The sequence below is a fragment of the Pongo abelii genome, chromosome 12, assembly GCF_028885655.2.
Source record: "Pongo abelii isolate AG06213 chromosome 12, NHGRI_mPonAbe1-v2.0_pri, whole genome shotgun sequence".
NCBI lineage: Eukaryota > Metazoa > Chordata > Mammalia > Primates > Hominidae > Pongo > Pongo abelii.
In genome coordinates this window covers 92,908,348-92,924,067 of record NC_071997.2, presented here as the reverse complement: position 1 = coordinate 92,924,067, position 15,720 = coordinate 92,908,348, and the positions used below count along the sequence as shown (strand labels likewise).

At 39.5% G+C, this 15,720-nt stretch overlaps 2 protein-coding genes across 14 annotated transcripts in view; one reads left to right on the top strand and one right to left on the bottom strand.

Annotated features, from left to right (window-relative positions):
* The window catches only part of THUMPD2 (THUMP domain containing 2), a 123,143-nt gene that overhangs the window by 44,691 nt on the left and 62,732 nt on the right, over window positions 1-15,720 (bottom strand). The gene's annotated exons all lie outside the window — the stretch shown is intronic.
* The window catches only part of TMEM178A (transmembrane protein 178A), a 58,349-nt gene that overhangs the window by 36,923 nt on the left and 5,706 nt on the right, over window positions 1-15,720 (top strand). For 4 of the 5 annotated variants that reach the window (XM_054547639.2, XM_054547640.2, XM_054547638.2 and 1 more), the window contains 2 exons: window positions 3,450-3,563; window positions 6,442-6,579. In XM_054547639.2, coding sequence (XP_054403614.1) covers window positions 6,474-6,579 — 106 coding nt within the window. In that variant the 5' untranslated portion in view covers window positions 3,450-3,563; window positions 6,442-6,473. The remainder of the gene's footprint in view (window positions 1-3,449; window positions 3,564-6,441; window positions 6,580-15,720) is intronic. The other variant, XM_054547637.2, reaches the window with a different exon arrangement.

Sequence of the window (15,720 nt, the reverse complement as noted above, 5' to 3'; positions counted from 1 at the left end):
CCAATCTGTCTTTTTATTGGAGTATATATTTATATTTAATATAATTTTTGGTAAGGTAGGACTTATATATGCCATTTTTCTATTTGTTTTCTATATGCCATATGCATTTTTGTTCCTCTATTTCTTCATTAATGTTTTCTTTTGTGTTAAATACATATTTTCTAATATGGCTTTTTAATTCTTTTTGTTATTATTGTTTCATTTACTACATTTTTTTTTTTGTTATTTTCTTAGTGGTTGGCCTGTGGATTACAAGTAACATCTTAACAATCTAGTTTGGATTAATACCAATTGAATTCAATAGTATATAAAAACTTTGCTTCTATATTGTTTCATCCCCACTCTCCTCCTCTGTACTATTATTGTCATACAAATTACATGTTTATACACTGTATGCTGATCAACAGAGATTTATAATTGTTGCTTTAAGTCTTTTAAATCAGATAGGAGAAAAAAAGTTGCAAACAAAAATACATTTATACTGTCTTTTACAGTGACCTATGTTGTAACCTTTACATGTGCTCTTTATTTTTTAAATATGGGTTCAGTTATTACCCTTCATTTCACCCTGAAGGACTCCCTTTAGTATTTATTTTTAGGCCAGGTCTGCTAGTGATAGATTCTCTCAGTTTTTGTTTAGCTGGGAATATTTTATTTTTTTTCTTCATTTCTGAAAGATAAGTTTGATGCATATAGGATTCTTGGTTGACAGTCTTCTTATTTCTGTGTTTTGAATATGTCGTCCTATTCCCTTCTAGCCACCATGATTTCTGATGAGAAATCAGCTGGTAATCTTTCAAAGATTTTTTTTGTGTATATGATAATTTGCTTTTTTCTTGCTGCTTTCAGGATTCTCTGTCTTTGGCTTTAAACAGTTTGATTATGATATATCTGGGTGTGGGTCTCTGAGTTTATCTGTAGTTCCTTGAACTTCTTAGAAATGCAGGTTCATGTTTTTAATCAAATTTGGGAAGTTTTGGCAGTTATTTCTTCAAATATTCTTTTTTGATCCTCCTTCTCTCCTCCTTTATGCAGCTCTCATTATGCTTGTGATGGTGCCTCACAGATCTCTGAGGCCCTGACCATTTTTTAAATCATCCTTTTTTCTTTATTTTTCTCAGATTGGATAATTTCAATGGACCTATCTTCAAGTTTGCTGCTTTTTTCTACCTCCTCAAAACTTCTTTTAAGCCTCTTTGGTGCATTTTTCTTTTCAGTTATTATACTCTTCAACTCCAGAATTTCTATTTTTTTCTTTTCAAGAATATTTCTGTCATGTTACTAATATTCTCTATTTAGTGAAAATATCACTCTTGTCCTTTCCTTTAGTTATTTGGATAGCTTTTCTTTACTTCTTTGAACATATTTAAAATAGCTGATTTAAAATCTTTGTAAGGTAAGTCCAATATTTGGGATCCCTCAGTGACAGCTTCTATTGACTGCTTTTTTTTTTCTTGTTCTTTGAATGTTTTGTACTTTTTTTGTTGAAAATGGGGCATTTGAAATAACATACTATGGCAGCTCTGAAATTAGATTCTTGTCCCTCTCTAGGGTTGATTATTGTTTTTATTGTTGTTGCTGTTGTTCCTTTAGTGGCTTTCCTGAACGAATCCTATGAAGTCTGTATTCTTTGTCATAGGAGGCCCCTTAAGTCTCTGCTTGATTAGCTTAGTGGTAAACTAATTATTGTACAGAAATGTTCTTAGCCTGCTAAAACCAATAAATCTTCCAGTCTTTGCCAGTGGGGTTTGTTGTGTGAATGTTGGGTATGCCTTCAACTCTGCCGTAGCTTTTACTTCCTGCTTACAGAGCCTCAAGGTCAGTCTGATGAGTACCAAATGGAATGATAGTTTTGAAGAATACATATGTAAGCTACTACTACATTTGTGGTCCTTTATCTGTCATTGTTCTCATACTATATTGTTTTCCCTTTGGAAGCATAGGCATTTCCTGACTTATAAACAGCTAACTTATATGTAAACAGCTACCTTTAATGCCTTAAACCTCACAACCACTGCCATGGGGCTCATGTTGAAAAAACAAATTAAAAAAAAAAAAAGAACTTTGAATTTTGAGAAAATGTGTGGTTTCATCAAAAAAATAAAAAATAAAAAAAAAAACTTCCAAAAATCAGAGATAGTTTGGGTAGTTTTTCTCAAAGGGAGATTCAAAGACTACCTGCGTCAGAATTACTTGGGATGCTTGTTAAAATTCAGCTTCCTGGCTCCATCTCAAAACTTTTGATTCAGTATATCTGGGGTAGAGTTCAGGAGTTTACATTTTTAACAAGCCACCTAAGTGATTCTGATGTACACTAATATCTGAGAAACTCCTTAGGGAAGATGATCCTGTAGGTACATTTACAGGAGGGACTGGGGCTCATGATGCAAATTGTGCTCAAATATTAATCTCTTCCCTTCACTGTATAATCTTTTTAAAATTTCACTTTTATATGCACTCAGATTCCACCAATTAGAGATTTATTTGCATCTATGAAGATTTTTTTAAACAGCTGGCAGTGTTACAGGACTAACATTCGCTCATGCCTTTAAAAAAATTAGTTTAATCAGATTGCATTTATCCAAACAACTGGCCAAGATTATTTAAAATGAGAGAAAAACATTTTATAAGTTTTTTTAAATTTTAAGACAGAGTAGATACTTTTCATGAAATTCAGAAGCCTTTAGAAGAGAATAATGGACCCATGTTAATTTATGCAGTAAAACATGGGTGTGTGAGGTTGGTGTGAGGAGGTAGAGAGTGTACTAGATGAATCAATGTGTACACCTGCCCATATCAAAATATTGTGCCTAGGGCTGGCCATACAACCAGATAGGGGAGGAAAATTATTTTCTTTCTTGTTCCTACTTTTAGTATTACCCTTTTTCTCGAGATCTAGAATTCAGGTCAGTATAACTGTATTAAGGAATGATATCAGCTGCACTAGAGTTAAATAGGTTTTTGAGGGTTGTCTGGAGATATAATCACCACCTAAACCATGTGGAAGGTTATCTTTATGGAAAAATGTCTTCTGGTTTCCAAATAACACACTTCCTAATGAACTTCATGAGGCTACCCTTGAGAGTTTGAGACTGGATCAGATTCAGATGTGTGATTTATCTGTGCTAATTTAAAATTCTAAGCTGATTTTCCCAACCATGTGTGTACTTATAGGCCATTTCTCCTTGAGGAGTTTTGTGTTTACGTAAAACAAACTCCATATGGGAAAACAATTAGGGGAGTATAGATCCTTGTACAATTTAATACATTAAAAAACGAAACCTGATTGTAAACATTATTTTATGTTTTAGGTTCTTATTGCTCTGAATCAAGAGATTCTCATCCCATCTCCCATTCAACCCAGGTTAGGTTACAGTATTCTGCCTCAGGTCTCAGAATTCTGTTACAAATAAGCAGACTCGTAAATCACGTTTCTTATTTCCTTCAAGGTATTGCGCAGCGATGCACGGCCATCAAGTACCACTTTTCTCAGCCCATCCGCTTACGAAACATTCCTTTTAATTTAACCAAGACCATACAGCAAGATGAGTGGCACCTGCTTCGTAAGTATTTCCAGGACAGGTTCAGAGAGAAAATGGTGTCTTTCTGAACAAAATTCCCACCACCCCTCTCACATCTGGACAGAAGGATGTTGTTCTTATCCTCTGTGAGCCTCTGGGCCCAATCAGATGTGGTCAGAGATTCAGAGGATCATTTCCCTATGCTGTGGACACAGTTTGCTTAAAAATAAAATGTGTGGAAACCTGGTATGAGGTCTTGTGAGATAGTCTGCCCTGGTGGCATCTGTACACAGCTGCCTACTGAATCTTTTGTTTGCCGAGTTGTTGGGTGTAAGGACCTGCTGTACCCCTTGTCTTGTAAACCAAGGAAATTATACCTTAGGGGCTCTTATTTTTGTTTTGTATATACAATATTTATTTTAGCTACTGTGTTCATCTCCGACCTTTGTATTTCTGCTAAAATACCTTTATGAGTGTATGTCATAATTTTCTCAGGGGGTGTCTACATCTCAATGGAAGGAACTATTCTTTTTCACTGTCAGGAAAATGTGAAACTCTAGAAAGGATCATGCAGTGTGAAACTAAAGAGGGCTGATATTTACCTAAAAACTGTTGATTTAAGCTGCCTGATGATAGATAGCTCCCCAAAACAAAAAACTACAGTGAATTTTTTTGGTCTTTGCCCCCATCAGAGGTTGACATTGTCATTTTCCAATGAAATAAGTAACAAGGACTTGAGGATCTTGTTTGGTGGCCAAAGCCACTGTAGAAAACTAATCAGAGTCTCTCATTCTGTAAGTAAATCTCTCTGCGGATTAAAAGCCTCTGTTCTGAATCTCAAACACATAAATGGAAGCTCTTATGATATTGCCAGAGCAGTGGTCTAATATTATACATATTATGACAGGCAACTTTAAGACTTAATCATCTTTCCAGAGAGCTATGTAGTTACTGGCTCAGGTCAGGGGAGAAAAGATCATCATAGGAGCCTGAAAAAGAACCTTAGCTCTTTAATAGTTTGTACCCTGTGATTGCCCAGCAAGGCAATATTTGAAGATTCTTCTTTAATCCTTTTTGGAGTTCTCATGGAAAGATGCTTTTAGCAGTCTCATGCATGTCTATTTCTAAGAAAGTCACACTTGGTGATCTGTAGCACATTTACTGTATAAGCTTAACATGACTGGTACTAATGCAAATCCCATGTGGATTATATCTGAACCTTGTGCCTTTTCAGAGTCACAGAAAATAGACTATCACTCAAACCACAGGAAATTTGGGAGGCTGTAAGATAATGGTGACTGAACCATACTACATTTCCCCTGCTCAGATGTGGATGTCTCAGAAACTACTTATACCCTTAACATTAAACTCAGCATCTTTAAATTATCACTGCCCCTGACCCCTTGTTCACTGGTGTCCACGTTTCTTCTTCTAGGCGGAAATACTCTCTTTTAATTTGGATGCTCTGAGTGGGAAATGAGAAATCCCTTTTTAAAAAAGGGATGGTCTCTCTGTGGCTAAGATGCTAAGAGCAAGACTGGAAGCTACTGTAATCCATCCTCCATGAAGCCACCCCTAAGATGCCCAGGAGCCACACAAACACACAATAAAGTGATGGCCGCATGGGCACTTTCACTTTAGCAGAGCAGCCCACACTTCAAACAGTGTGATCTGCACCTTTTCTTGGCCCCATGTGTACACAGGTGTGCATGATCCATGTGCATTTGCCCAGACCTGTTACCTGGCCTTGGGGGCAGCAGATGTATGCTTGGGATGTGTTGTTTTAAGAAGGGTGATTGAAATTTAGCTAACAATTTTTAAAGTTAGTATTGTTAAAAAAAATCCTTTGAGATGGAGCTGCAAGGTAAATAAAAAAGATTCAAAAGTATTTTTAAAAAAAGAAGGAAGAAAATAGAAAAAGTAAAATAGCTGGAAGGTAGGCAAGGTGAGTGCTGGTTTAGCAGTTGGAGGCAACATGTGTCCAGGTACATGTAGTCAGCCTACCTCTTGGTTTTGCCAGGGAGGTGGGGAAAGAGCTGGATTTCTGGCTCAGTGATCACAGTTGTGTTTTTGCAATAGACCAAACTAGACAGTTGGGCCACTGTATCGTGGAGACTATATAGTGGAGACTCCACTGTATGGTGGAGACTCATCCTATTGGACTAGTACTTCCTTCACCTGGGTAAATGGATGCCCAGGTTGTGGGATCTATGCTTTAGGGGAGAAGGCATTTCTGAGCAGATGTTTCAGAGGAAAGGGTGTTTATGAGCACATGTATCCTGTGTGCACTTTACACCACTGTTCCACTCACCACAATTGCCTTTGCTTTCTCAAATCGTTTTTGAAAATAGGCAGGAGTAGATGTAAATGAAGAAGTAAATAATTGGCATCTGTGGTGATCAGATAAAACCCTATTTCACAATAGCTTTTTTAGGCTCTTTCTCCAGAGCCAGATTAAGTACAGCCACTACCATGGTGGTAACCTACATTTCTTTTTTTTTTCCCCTTTTAAAATTTCAATAGTTTTTGGGGTACAGGTGGTTTTTGGTTAATCTACATTTCTATTGCTCTGTTAAGGCTAACAGAGATATTTCTCAAACCCACCTCACTCTTCGTTTAAGTCATTTGACATCTGTTACTCAGGTCTATCCTGGGCTTGTCCTCTAGTCTATTCTCCACTTGGTGTGGACTTCTCCATGGACTCAGAGAGGGTACAGTCTGACCCTCCATTGGTTACACCCCATCAGTCCTCTTATGGAATACCTGGGAAGAGTATTCCCTAAGCTTCCTCGTCCTGTGGGCTCTAAGCCTGTCCATGTAACTTACTAATTTTCACAAGGTATACAAAGCCCTAATTCTCTAATTCTTAATGACTTTCCTGAATTCTGATTGTGAATGTCTGTGTCTGTTTTGAGATTAGATTTAAGAAGAATCACTGCTGGCTTCCTCGGCATGGCCGTAGCCGTCCTTCTCTGCGGCTGCATTGTGGCCACGGTCAGTTTCTTCTGGGAGGAGAGCTTGACCCAGCACGTGGCTGGACTCCTGTTCCTCATGACAGGTAGGCTGCATGCCTCAGGCCGTCTGTCCCAGCCAAGGTGAAGGCTGCTCTGCATGCGGCTAGCTAGTGTCGCTTTGTTATCTCTCTGTTAATTTTGTTTTCACTGTTAGAAAAGCAACCAGAAGGTCATTTTGGCTTTTCTGGAAAATACAGAATTTAAGGAAAACAACAGTGTGAGAAATGCATCCTCCATATCCCCATTGTGGCCTGTTAGTAGGTTAGATGGAAGTGTCTTGGGTTTAATCTCTATATGAGCCCAGTCTGGTTTTTTGCTGTTCTTTCTTTTTTCTTTTTTGTTTTTTTGAGATGGAGTCTCACTCTGTCACCCAGGCTGGAGTGTAGTGGTGCGATCTTGGCCCACTGCAACCTCTGTCTCCTGGGTTCAAGTGATTCTCCTGCCTCAGCCTCCTGAGTAGCTGGGACTACAGGCATGTGCCACCACACCTGGCTAATTTTTGTATTTTTAGTAGGGTTTCACCATGTTGGCCAGGCTGGTCTTGAACTTCTGACCTCAGGTGATCCGCCTGCCTCAGCCTCCCAAAGTGCTGGGATTACAGGCAAGAGCCACCACACCCCGCCTTCTGTTTCTTCTTTCATATTGTGCCCCAAACCCTGGCCTGGACTCTTGGCAAACATGGACCATTGCTTATGAGGTGCCCTCAAAGACAGAGGGGGATAGATCAGCACAGCCCATCCCCTGGCTGGATGTCAATTCAAAGCATGCTTTAGTGATGGTGTCATTTTTACATACACAACACTCATTCATTTTACTCCACAGATATCTTTTGAGGACTTACTATGTACTAGGCACTGCTGAGAGTGCTAAAGACACACAGTGAATAAGGCAGGCAAAATCCTTGTTCATTTTTATTGTGGAGAGACATAAACAATGATTTGTGGTAGTGATAAAAGCTGTGAAGAGAAGAAACAGGGTGAAATAGGGACTCAGGGAAGATCTTGCTGAGGTGGCGATTTCTGAGCTAATTCGTGAGAAGCAGCCGGTGGTAGGAAGAGCATAGCAGACTGAGGAAACCACCAGTGCCAAACCTGAGAGAAGCGGCCAGTGGGGCTGGAGGGAGTGCGGGACAGGATAGTATCACATGAGGTGGGGGAAGTGGGCAGTGGCCAAAGCTTCAGGGCTTTGTTGGTCATGGTGGAGAGCTTGGATTTGAAGCTAAGGGTGACAGACACCACTAGAAGGTTTGAAGCAAAGGAGTGACTTGGTTTTTAAAGAAGGGATTGGAAAGGGTGGGGGTGTGGAGACAGGGCTAGGATTTTTTTGACTAACAGCTAAAGGGTAGTTTTGTCTAAAAAGGTGCCAGGTGCTGAGTTGATGGCTAACACTGACCGAAGGTAGCTTCAGGGAAGAAGAAATCTTTCCTTTCTTCTCCTCCTTCACAGAAAACTCATGTATTAATGATTAGTGAATGCCACATTAACTGGGCATTAACAGTTTCACACAATATACTCAGCAACAGAACTAATATTCCCCTAGATAGATAGCCATTTTAAATAGGCTTATTTCCACTTGCCTGGAATTCTGTTATTCAAGTGACTATGCCTAGATTTTCTAGCACTTCTCACTGTAATGGGTCACTTAATTAAGCCTGTGTTAACAGGAGGCAGCCACACCCCACCAGGGCTGACACTGTTTGCTGACCGTCTGTCTCTGAGAGTTGAGAGGTAGGGGGTACTTTACCCTCTGGCATGTTCAACCACCCTGCAGCCTTAAGGAACCCACATCACAGGCAGGGATCCTTCCTTCTAACTCCTACTTGCCCCTATCCCACTCCACGAAATGGTGCTGCAATTGGCAGTGATCTGGAATGTGGGGCATCATCACCAGCATCCTGGAACATTCAGAAGTCACATGGATCCTGCCTAGTTCTGAGCAGAGAACCAATTTAGGTTTTCTAGATTTTGGTGAATACACAGTGGCCACCAGGACTGTAGCACAGGGAGGCTAAAATGTTAGTTTCTGAGGTTTTAGAGGAGGATTTGGACCCTCAAGACCAGCCACTGGGTTCCTGCCCAAGGGATGCATTTAAAATCCAAATTATAGAGTAAAGCAGACAAGGGCAGCAAAGAATCATAGAGGACTGCACTGCACAGAGGATTCCTTTATGCCTCTGCTGGGGCTTAATGGTTATTTAAAAATCTCCCCTGTTTTCTTCTCTCCCTTTATTTAAGCCCCCATTTCTTTGACTCTTGTCTCCATAAATATCAAAGAGGTGCAGATGTGTTGCCTCCCAACCCTGGAAAGGCCCCATAACACTCCCCTTGTCAGGAAAATGGGGGATGCTCTGGAGTGGACAAAAGCCTCAGTAGGAGGAGTTTTTAAAGGATACTTTAAATATATGTACTGCCTGAATAGTTTAGTATGCTCTCAGCAAATGAAACAATTGTTAGAACTAAAATAAATTGCAAGACCATGAAAGCCTACTGGTGCTCCTTGGGAGACTGAGGGGCCAGTCTGGTTTTAAATGAAAGGAAGTTGAAGGTTCAATGGCAGGTGGGCACAGAGGAGAGGCAGGAGTTTCCTGGGCCAGCTCCACCTCTCCCTGTTCTCAGCCCTTATTTTGGATCCATGTGTGGATTGTACCTCTGGACCAGAGGAGCTCAGGAGTCCTCAGGATCGAGCACGGGAAGCTCCTATGTAATTGTTAGGCAACATTAAAATAAGCAAAGCAATAGCCACAACAGAAACCACCACCACCAACACCAACACCAACACCAACAACAAAAACCCAAACAATAAACTTGAAGTTTGATGACCAGTTCTGAAGGACTAACAGAGATACAACCCAACATTGTTAACATTGTTCTGTTGTTTTGTTTTGGTTGCCCAAACAACGTTATTGAAATTAACGGGGAATCCACTTACAGACCTCATCACCTGAAAACAAAACAACCTTTTTTCAATATTTCCCTTATTTTGGACCAAATCTTGCCATGTATTTGCTTCATTGTAAAAAAACAAGAAAGGAAAAGGAATGAGAAGAAAGGGGAGGGGATGGAAGAGGGGAGAGGAGGAGCATGGGGTGGATATGCTATGCTGGATTCACCTGTTCTGTTGCTGCGGGATTTAGGGGGGTTTGTTTTGTTTTTGTTACTACAAATAATGCCTTGAAATTTCCTTTGCAAACATTGAGACAACCATGCCAATCTATTGCATGAGATAAATTAGCTGTAGAACGTTCACATGCAGTAGATGAGAACAAAAAAAGGTTAAAAGAATCGATTTTAATTAAGCAGAATGTCTTTAGCCACTCAAGTCAGCATCCTTCCCACAGATTTTTGATGCTAAACTTAGCCCCTTCTAATGCTCTGCCATCTTCATTCTGTGCCTGAACTTATTAGCTAAACCTTCAAATGAAGAACATCAACCATGTGACAGGTTGGGTGGTTAAAATGGAAACTCTGAAACGATCTTTCTCCTTCTGCCTTATTGATTGCATACAGACAGGTCTTGATTACCACATGTGACACAGCAGCCCTGCTGACTGTCGATGCACATCTGGAGCCAGGTCTCACCCCCTTTCCTCTTCCCTGGGGCCAGGCAGGGGTCCTCCCAGAGGGCCACAGGCAACCTGCACTTCCCCCACGGGCCTTGAATTTAGACTTTGGATGTCACACCCTCTGAGGTTACACACACACAGGCACAGAAGCATACACAGGTGATTGAGGGAATAAGACTCTTATCGTCCAGCTTTAAGCTTCTGCCCATTACTAGACTATACTGCTTTCAGTGTACTGTGAATGAATATTTCCACCTACATTATTAAGTGATGCATTCTATTAGATGGATATAATAATATATACTTATTATAATTTAAGTTATGAATCTTTTAAAAGGTTATTCAGTGCAAACATTTTAAAACACTTTTTTAGGTCTCTGTTGTAAGATTTTTAGTATTTTTTAATTCACCAGGAGTCTTAAAAATTGGATAAAGTTTGGGCCTCCCTTGGTAGGGGTCTCTCTGCTCACCAAATTCATTCACCTTCATAGGCTGTGCCTTGAGTGGCCAACTGGAAGATGACACACAGCATGAGACAATCCCTTCCTGACAGCAGAGACAGAGAAGACAGGGTCCAGGCAGCCCTAGCAGAGCTCCACGGACAGTTAACACCCACCCACACTGGTTATTCATTCTTTTGTTTCAATGAATACAAATTAAAAAAAAAAAAGACTCAACCATGGTAGGTGTATTGAATTATCTAGATTATCCATTGATTATGACATGAAACTACAGGTCCATGATACTTTTTCTATAACCTTGGGGGCCAGGTGTGTTTTGTAATTCAGGATTTAAAAAATTTTATTTTAGAAGAGTAACACGGTGCATATATCCTGTGTTATTTAACACCCTCTGCAAGGTCTGGGGTGGCATCTTGAAATCAAGTACATTAACATTCCTGTAGCTAAACATATGAATATTCACACTGAATGGGTTCAATAAGAACTAGAATAGCCTATGTCAGACCAGGCCAGGATTTGCCACTACAGAGATTGCTTCAATCTTTCAGAAAAAGATTGGATGCTTTTGGGATTTAGGAATTGCATTGTGTGTGTGTGTGTGTGTGTGTGTGTGTGTGTGTGTGTGTAAGAGTTTGTTTCTCTCTGTTAGTTCTGCCAGTCAGTTAGGACAATATAGGAATGGCTTTCTGAGTAATCTGTGTGCAAACTAGCATGAGGCATTTGAAGGAAGACCAAAGAGATCAGAACGATGGGCAGGCCATCTTTTGAAGGAGTAGGGGAAAAAAATCAATGTTTATGCCTTTGGGTGTTGTAGTTACATTATTTATCAAGCAGGCTAAACAGGGTGAAGCAACTTCCACTCCTTTCAGTCTTTTAAGCACATTAAAAAACGGTGGTCCAAAGAGTGGGCCCCGTTACCCTAATTACATCTTATCAGCCGGCACCATGAAGATTTTAGGGTAGGAAATTAGGTTGATGATTGTAGGGATGATAGCATAAATTTACTTCTGTCCTGATGTGAAAATATCCCTTCTAGCCCTATAATTCTGTGACATCATGGTATCTTCTAATTAGGAATATTGGCAGAAAACCTTTTAATATTTTATAAGAAAAGTAGTTGCATGCAGGGCTTGTCAGGAAACCAGCAATTTATTCACTTTTTTGAAGATGCTGCCAGCAGTAGTAAGGACCGAGCTCAGGACTCAGGAACCTCTCTCTCTCTCTCTGGGGGCCACCAGCTGGCTGAAGAGTATCAGCTAGGCAGGGGAGAAGTGGAAAGGAAGGGAAAGCCTCAGAGAAGAATGGAGGAGAGGCCACCTTTCTCCCCATGGCTCTTCAGGAAGGACCATTAGATTTTGAACTTTCTGAATGCAGAGGTGATACCTTATTAATCCTTCCATACTCCTTTCACATACCTTGCATTAATTAGATTGCTGCCAATGAAAATGCAGCATTATCAGAAATAACTTGCTACATAGGTAATCCCTACTTGGGGTAATTCGTCATGAACTGACACTTAAGTTGGTAGAACTCAATATATTGCAGAATTCAGTTTCGTTCAGGTTTTCTTCACTCCATGTGCTCAGCTCTGTTGGACTCCATGCAGAACTTACTGGAAGTCTAAGAGATCCCTATGACCTTTTCCTGAGATGCATACGGGAAAGTGGAGTGGAGAGAATGCTTGAAGTTCCTGACCACATCAATGTTGAACTGAGTCCAGCTGTGTCCAAAAAGAGCTCATGAAACTAAACTATCTCTAATATACTAGAACTAGGCTTGGAACATGGTAGATACTCAATAAATAATTGCTGAATAACTTATTGAGTAACACTTAGAATAGCACAATCTTGCTAAAACCTATAAAAAAGCTAAAAATATATTTCATGCATGAGTACACACACACACATACACACACATGTGTGGAATGTTATGGGCTGAGTTGTGTCCCCTCAAATACATTTGTTGATGTCTTTGTCCCCTACCTCAGAACGTGACAGTATTTGGAAATAGGGTCTTTAAAGAGAAAATTAAGTGAAAATGAAGTGATGTGGATGGGCCCTAACTAAATAAGGACGGATAAGAGACTCGTCATAGTGACAGAGGAGAGACTATGTGAAGACACAGGGAGAAGATGGCCATTGACAAGGCAAGGAGAGAGTCCTCAGTTTGAAAAGCCAACCCCGCTGACACCTTGATCTTAGACTATAGCCTCTACAATTGTGAGAAAACAAATTTCTGTTGTTTAAGCCACCCAGTGTGTGGTACTTGGTTATGGCAGCTCTGGCAAACACACATGTGAGCACTATAAGACATGTATGTGGAACCTGAAATAGAATTCCACACTCTCAACATTGACCTAAAATGATTAATCCAGCTACAGTAAGAATGCTTTCATCATTTCAAAAAACTCTTTTTCTTGATACCTTCGAATTTAGGATTTTTTGTCTTGTTTTTTAAAATATCTTGAATGGGTTAGGTTTCTTTTGCAAAAGCTTGTTGGAAAAGTTGGAAACAATGCTTCTCTCCTCTTAGTACATTTCCTTGTAATCATCACACATTCCTGCCCATCTCACAAATGATAGTGGTGGCAGCTATGCATGTGCAAACATTCTTAGAAATGCGAGGGTCTGAAAATGAAGAGCTCCTAGATATGGTTTTCTTGTCATTCTTTCCTGCCCTGCTTTCCTCTTACTTACTAAGAACAACTTCGAGAGCACTTTGGAAGGAGAAGAGATGTTACAGAAGGGCAAGCTATAGGGGCATTTGTGGGAAGGGGGATGGACAGAGAGGGGACGTATTTTTGGGCTGATAGGCCTCCTCTCCACCACGCTCAGCTGCATGAATAAAGGCAACAAGAAATAAAACAAGTCTGCATCAAAGTTTGATGCATGCCCTGTTCCAAAAAAAACTTAACTGGCATAGAGATGCCACTTATTAATACAAATAAATAAAGTAAGACAAAGGGACAATCAGGTTTCCAAGGCAAGATGGATCCAAGAGTGAGATTAGAAGCCAAAAGCATGCCATGAAATCCCATACTTTTGCTCATGGTGGGCTATAGATTTAGCTTTAGGGAGCTTCAGTGCTCTGGCAACTTGGATAAAGAAAAATTCTGTTAATGACATCATTCACAGTGTCCATGAGGTAAGCACAAATCAATTCCCCAGGAAAAGCACAACCATCCATGACATTGAGAGCAGAGAGAGAAATCATTCTGGTTAAATCCTCAGATTAGATTGTTTCTTGTAATTCTTTTCTATTCAGTATGAACCGGTGGTGTAATGACAGAATTCATGTCATCAAAAGCAATTTTATGGGGTTGGCAGGGGAGAGGAGCTAATAAAAGAAATGTTAAGTGTAAAATCAGAGGGAGTATATATAGAAAGATAGATACATAGGACATTCCATTTTCATTTAATTGCATAAGCTGAGTACTAGATTCACTAGGAAGTTTTAATAAATGTTCTTGTTTCATGTTTCATTTTTGAATAACAGAATAACAGAAATTTGACACTATTAGGGACTTCAGTAATCAAGTTTCCCACTCTTTTTTTCCCTAGATGAAGAAAACAAGGCTCAGAGAGGTTAGGTAATTTCAAGTTTGCACAGTGTTTAGTAGAGTTGGAAACTAGAATACTTATTTCTCACATCCCAACCCAATGCACTTGGACATCAAAGGATGCTTAAAAGTCTAGGTCTGAACTCAAGCTTTCATAGGTCATTAAAACCGTGTTACTTGTAAAAATGCTTGCTTTTAGGCATTCAGCTGTGTGCAAACAGCTAAATGCAGAATAAAGTTGTTTTTCCTGTGAACAGGTCATTGTTCTATTATTCTATTTTACTTGTTGATGCTCCAAAGATTATTTTTTTCTAACTGCCTATTGTTCTATTACCAGCATTTATTAAAAGGGCTTTGTTATATATAAACACTGCCTTTGTTTTGGTGCCAGTGAAAACATTTGTGTAGATCTAAGAACATTTGCTTTTCACAAGGTTTGAGAAAAGTGGAGTATTCTTTTTTGAATGGCCCATTACTTTATGAGAGAATTATTTCCATCTTGATTTTTCTCTTTGAGAACTCAAAGTGATATGTTTGCTGTAATAAATTGGAGCAAGAAGTCAGAAGAAAAGATTTTATCCTTTTTAGTAAAACAGAATCACTTTAGAGTTTAAATGCAGAATTAAGCAAAGGGTAGGAAATATCAAATTATCTCAGATCAAGTGTCCTTTTAATTTAGAACATTTATTGTCCAAATGCACATTTGGAAGAGGATTCAGGCAGCGTGCTCTTACATGATTTGAATGGAGGCAGAATTCTAACATTTTAAAGATGGCATTAAAGTGGTCTTTATTTCCTCCAAATTGCTGCCTGCCTTGAATTTGTTTTTCTGCTAGCGTTTCTAATCTCCAAAGCTATAGGTTAAAAAAGGGTGGTGGGTGGGGGGTGGGGAGTTTGCATGGGTTGGAGAGGTAATCTGCTACTTTTAGCTCTCTCTTTTCAGTTTCAAAATCTGTGTCTCTGTTTCCAGCGGAGATGCTACCTGTATCCCTAAGGATGCCAAAGGAATTTTCCAGCCAATAAATGTTATCTCCGTTGTATACAGGGATAAACCAGACTATGAAGAAGAGCTGTGTAGGATTCAGAACAGAACTGGACATTCTGATACTTGATTGGGTGCCAGTTTCTGTTTTTATTACTCACCACATTCTGATCCTCTGCCTACCCAAAAGGAGCATCTTGAGGGTCCATTGTGGTGGAATAGAAGCACCTATATCCACATGGATTGAGTACTAAAAATCCTGTGTTTGGGGCTTAGGAAGCATTTTTAAAATCAGTCCTGATTTTAGTGTTGCAGAAGGAAAATTACACACACATGGATTGGTCTAAAAAGCAAAGTTTTGGGTCTGTCCATGTTCCTTATGTTAGTTACTCCAATTGCCTCCATTTTGAATGGTTGAAGTGGATGATCTCCTTGCTCAGCTATTTCACATCAATTCCATATTGTTGGACTTAATGTATACTATTTAAAAGCATTCATTCATTGAAAAAAACCATTTGTTGAGGCCCTGGTATATGTAAGACTGTGCCTTAACAAAAAAGATTTAGCTACTTGTATGAATTCATCTAAAATATTATTTAAGGCAACATGATAAATATTTAT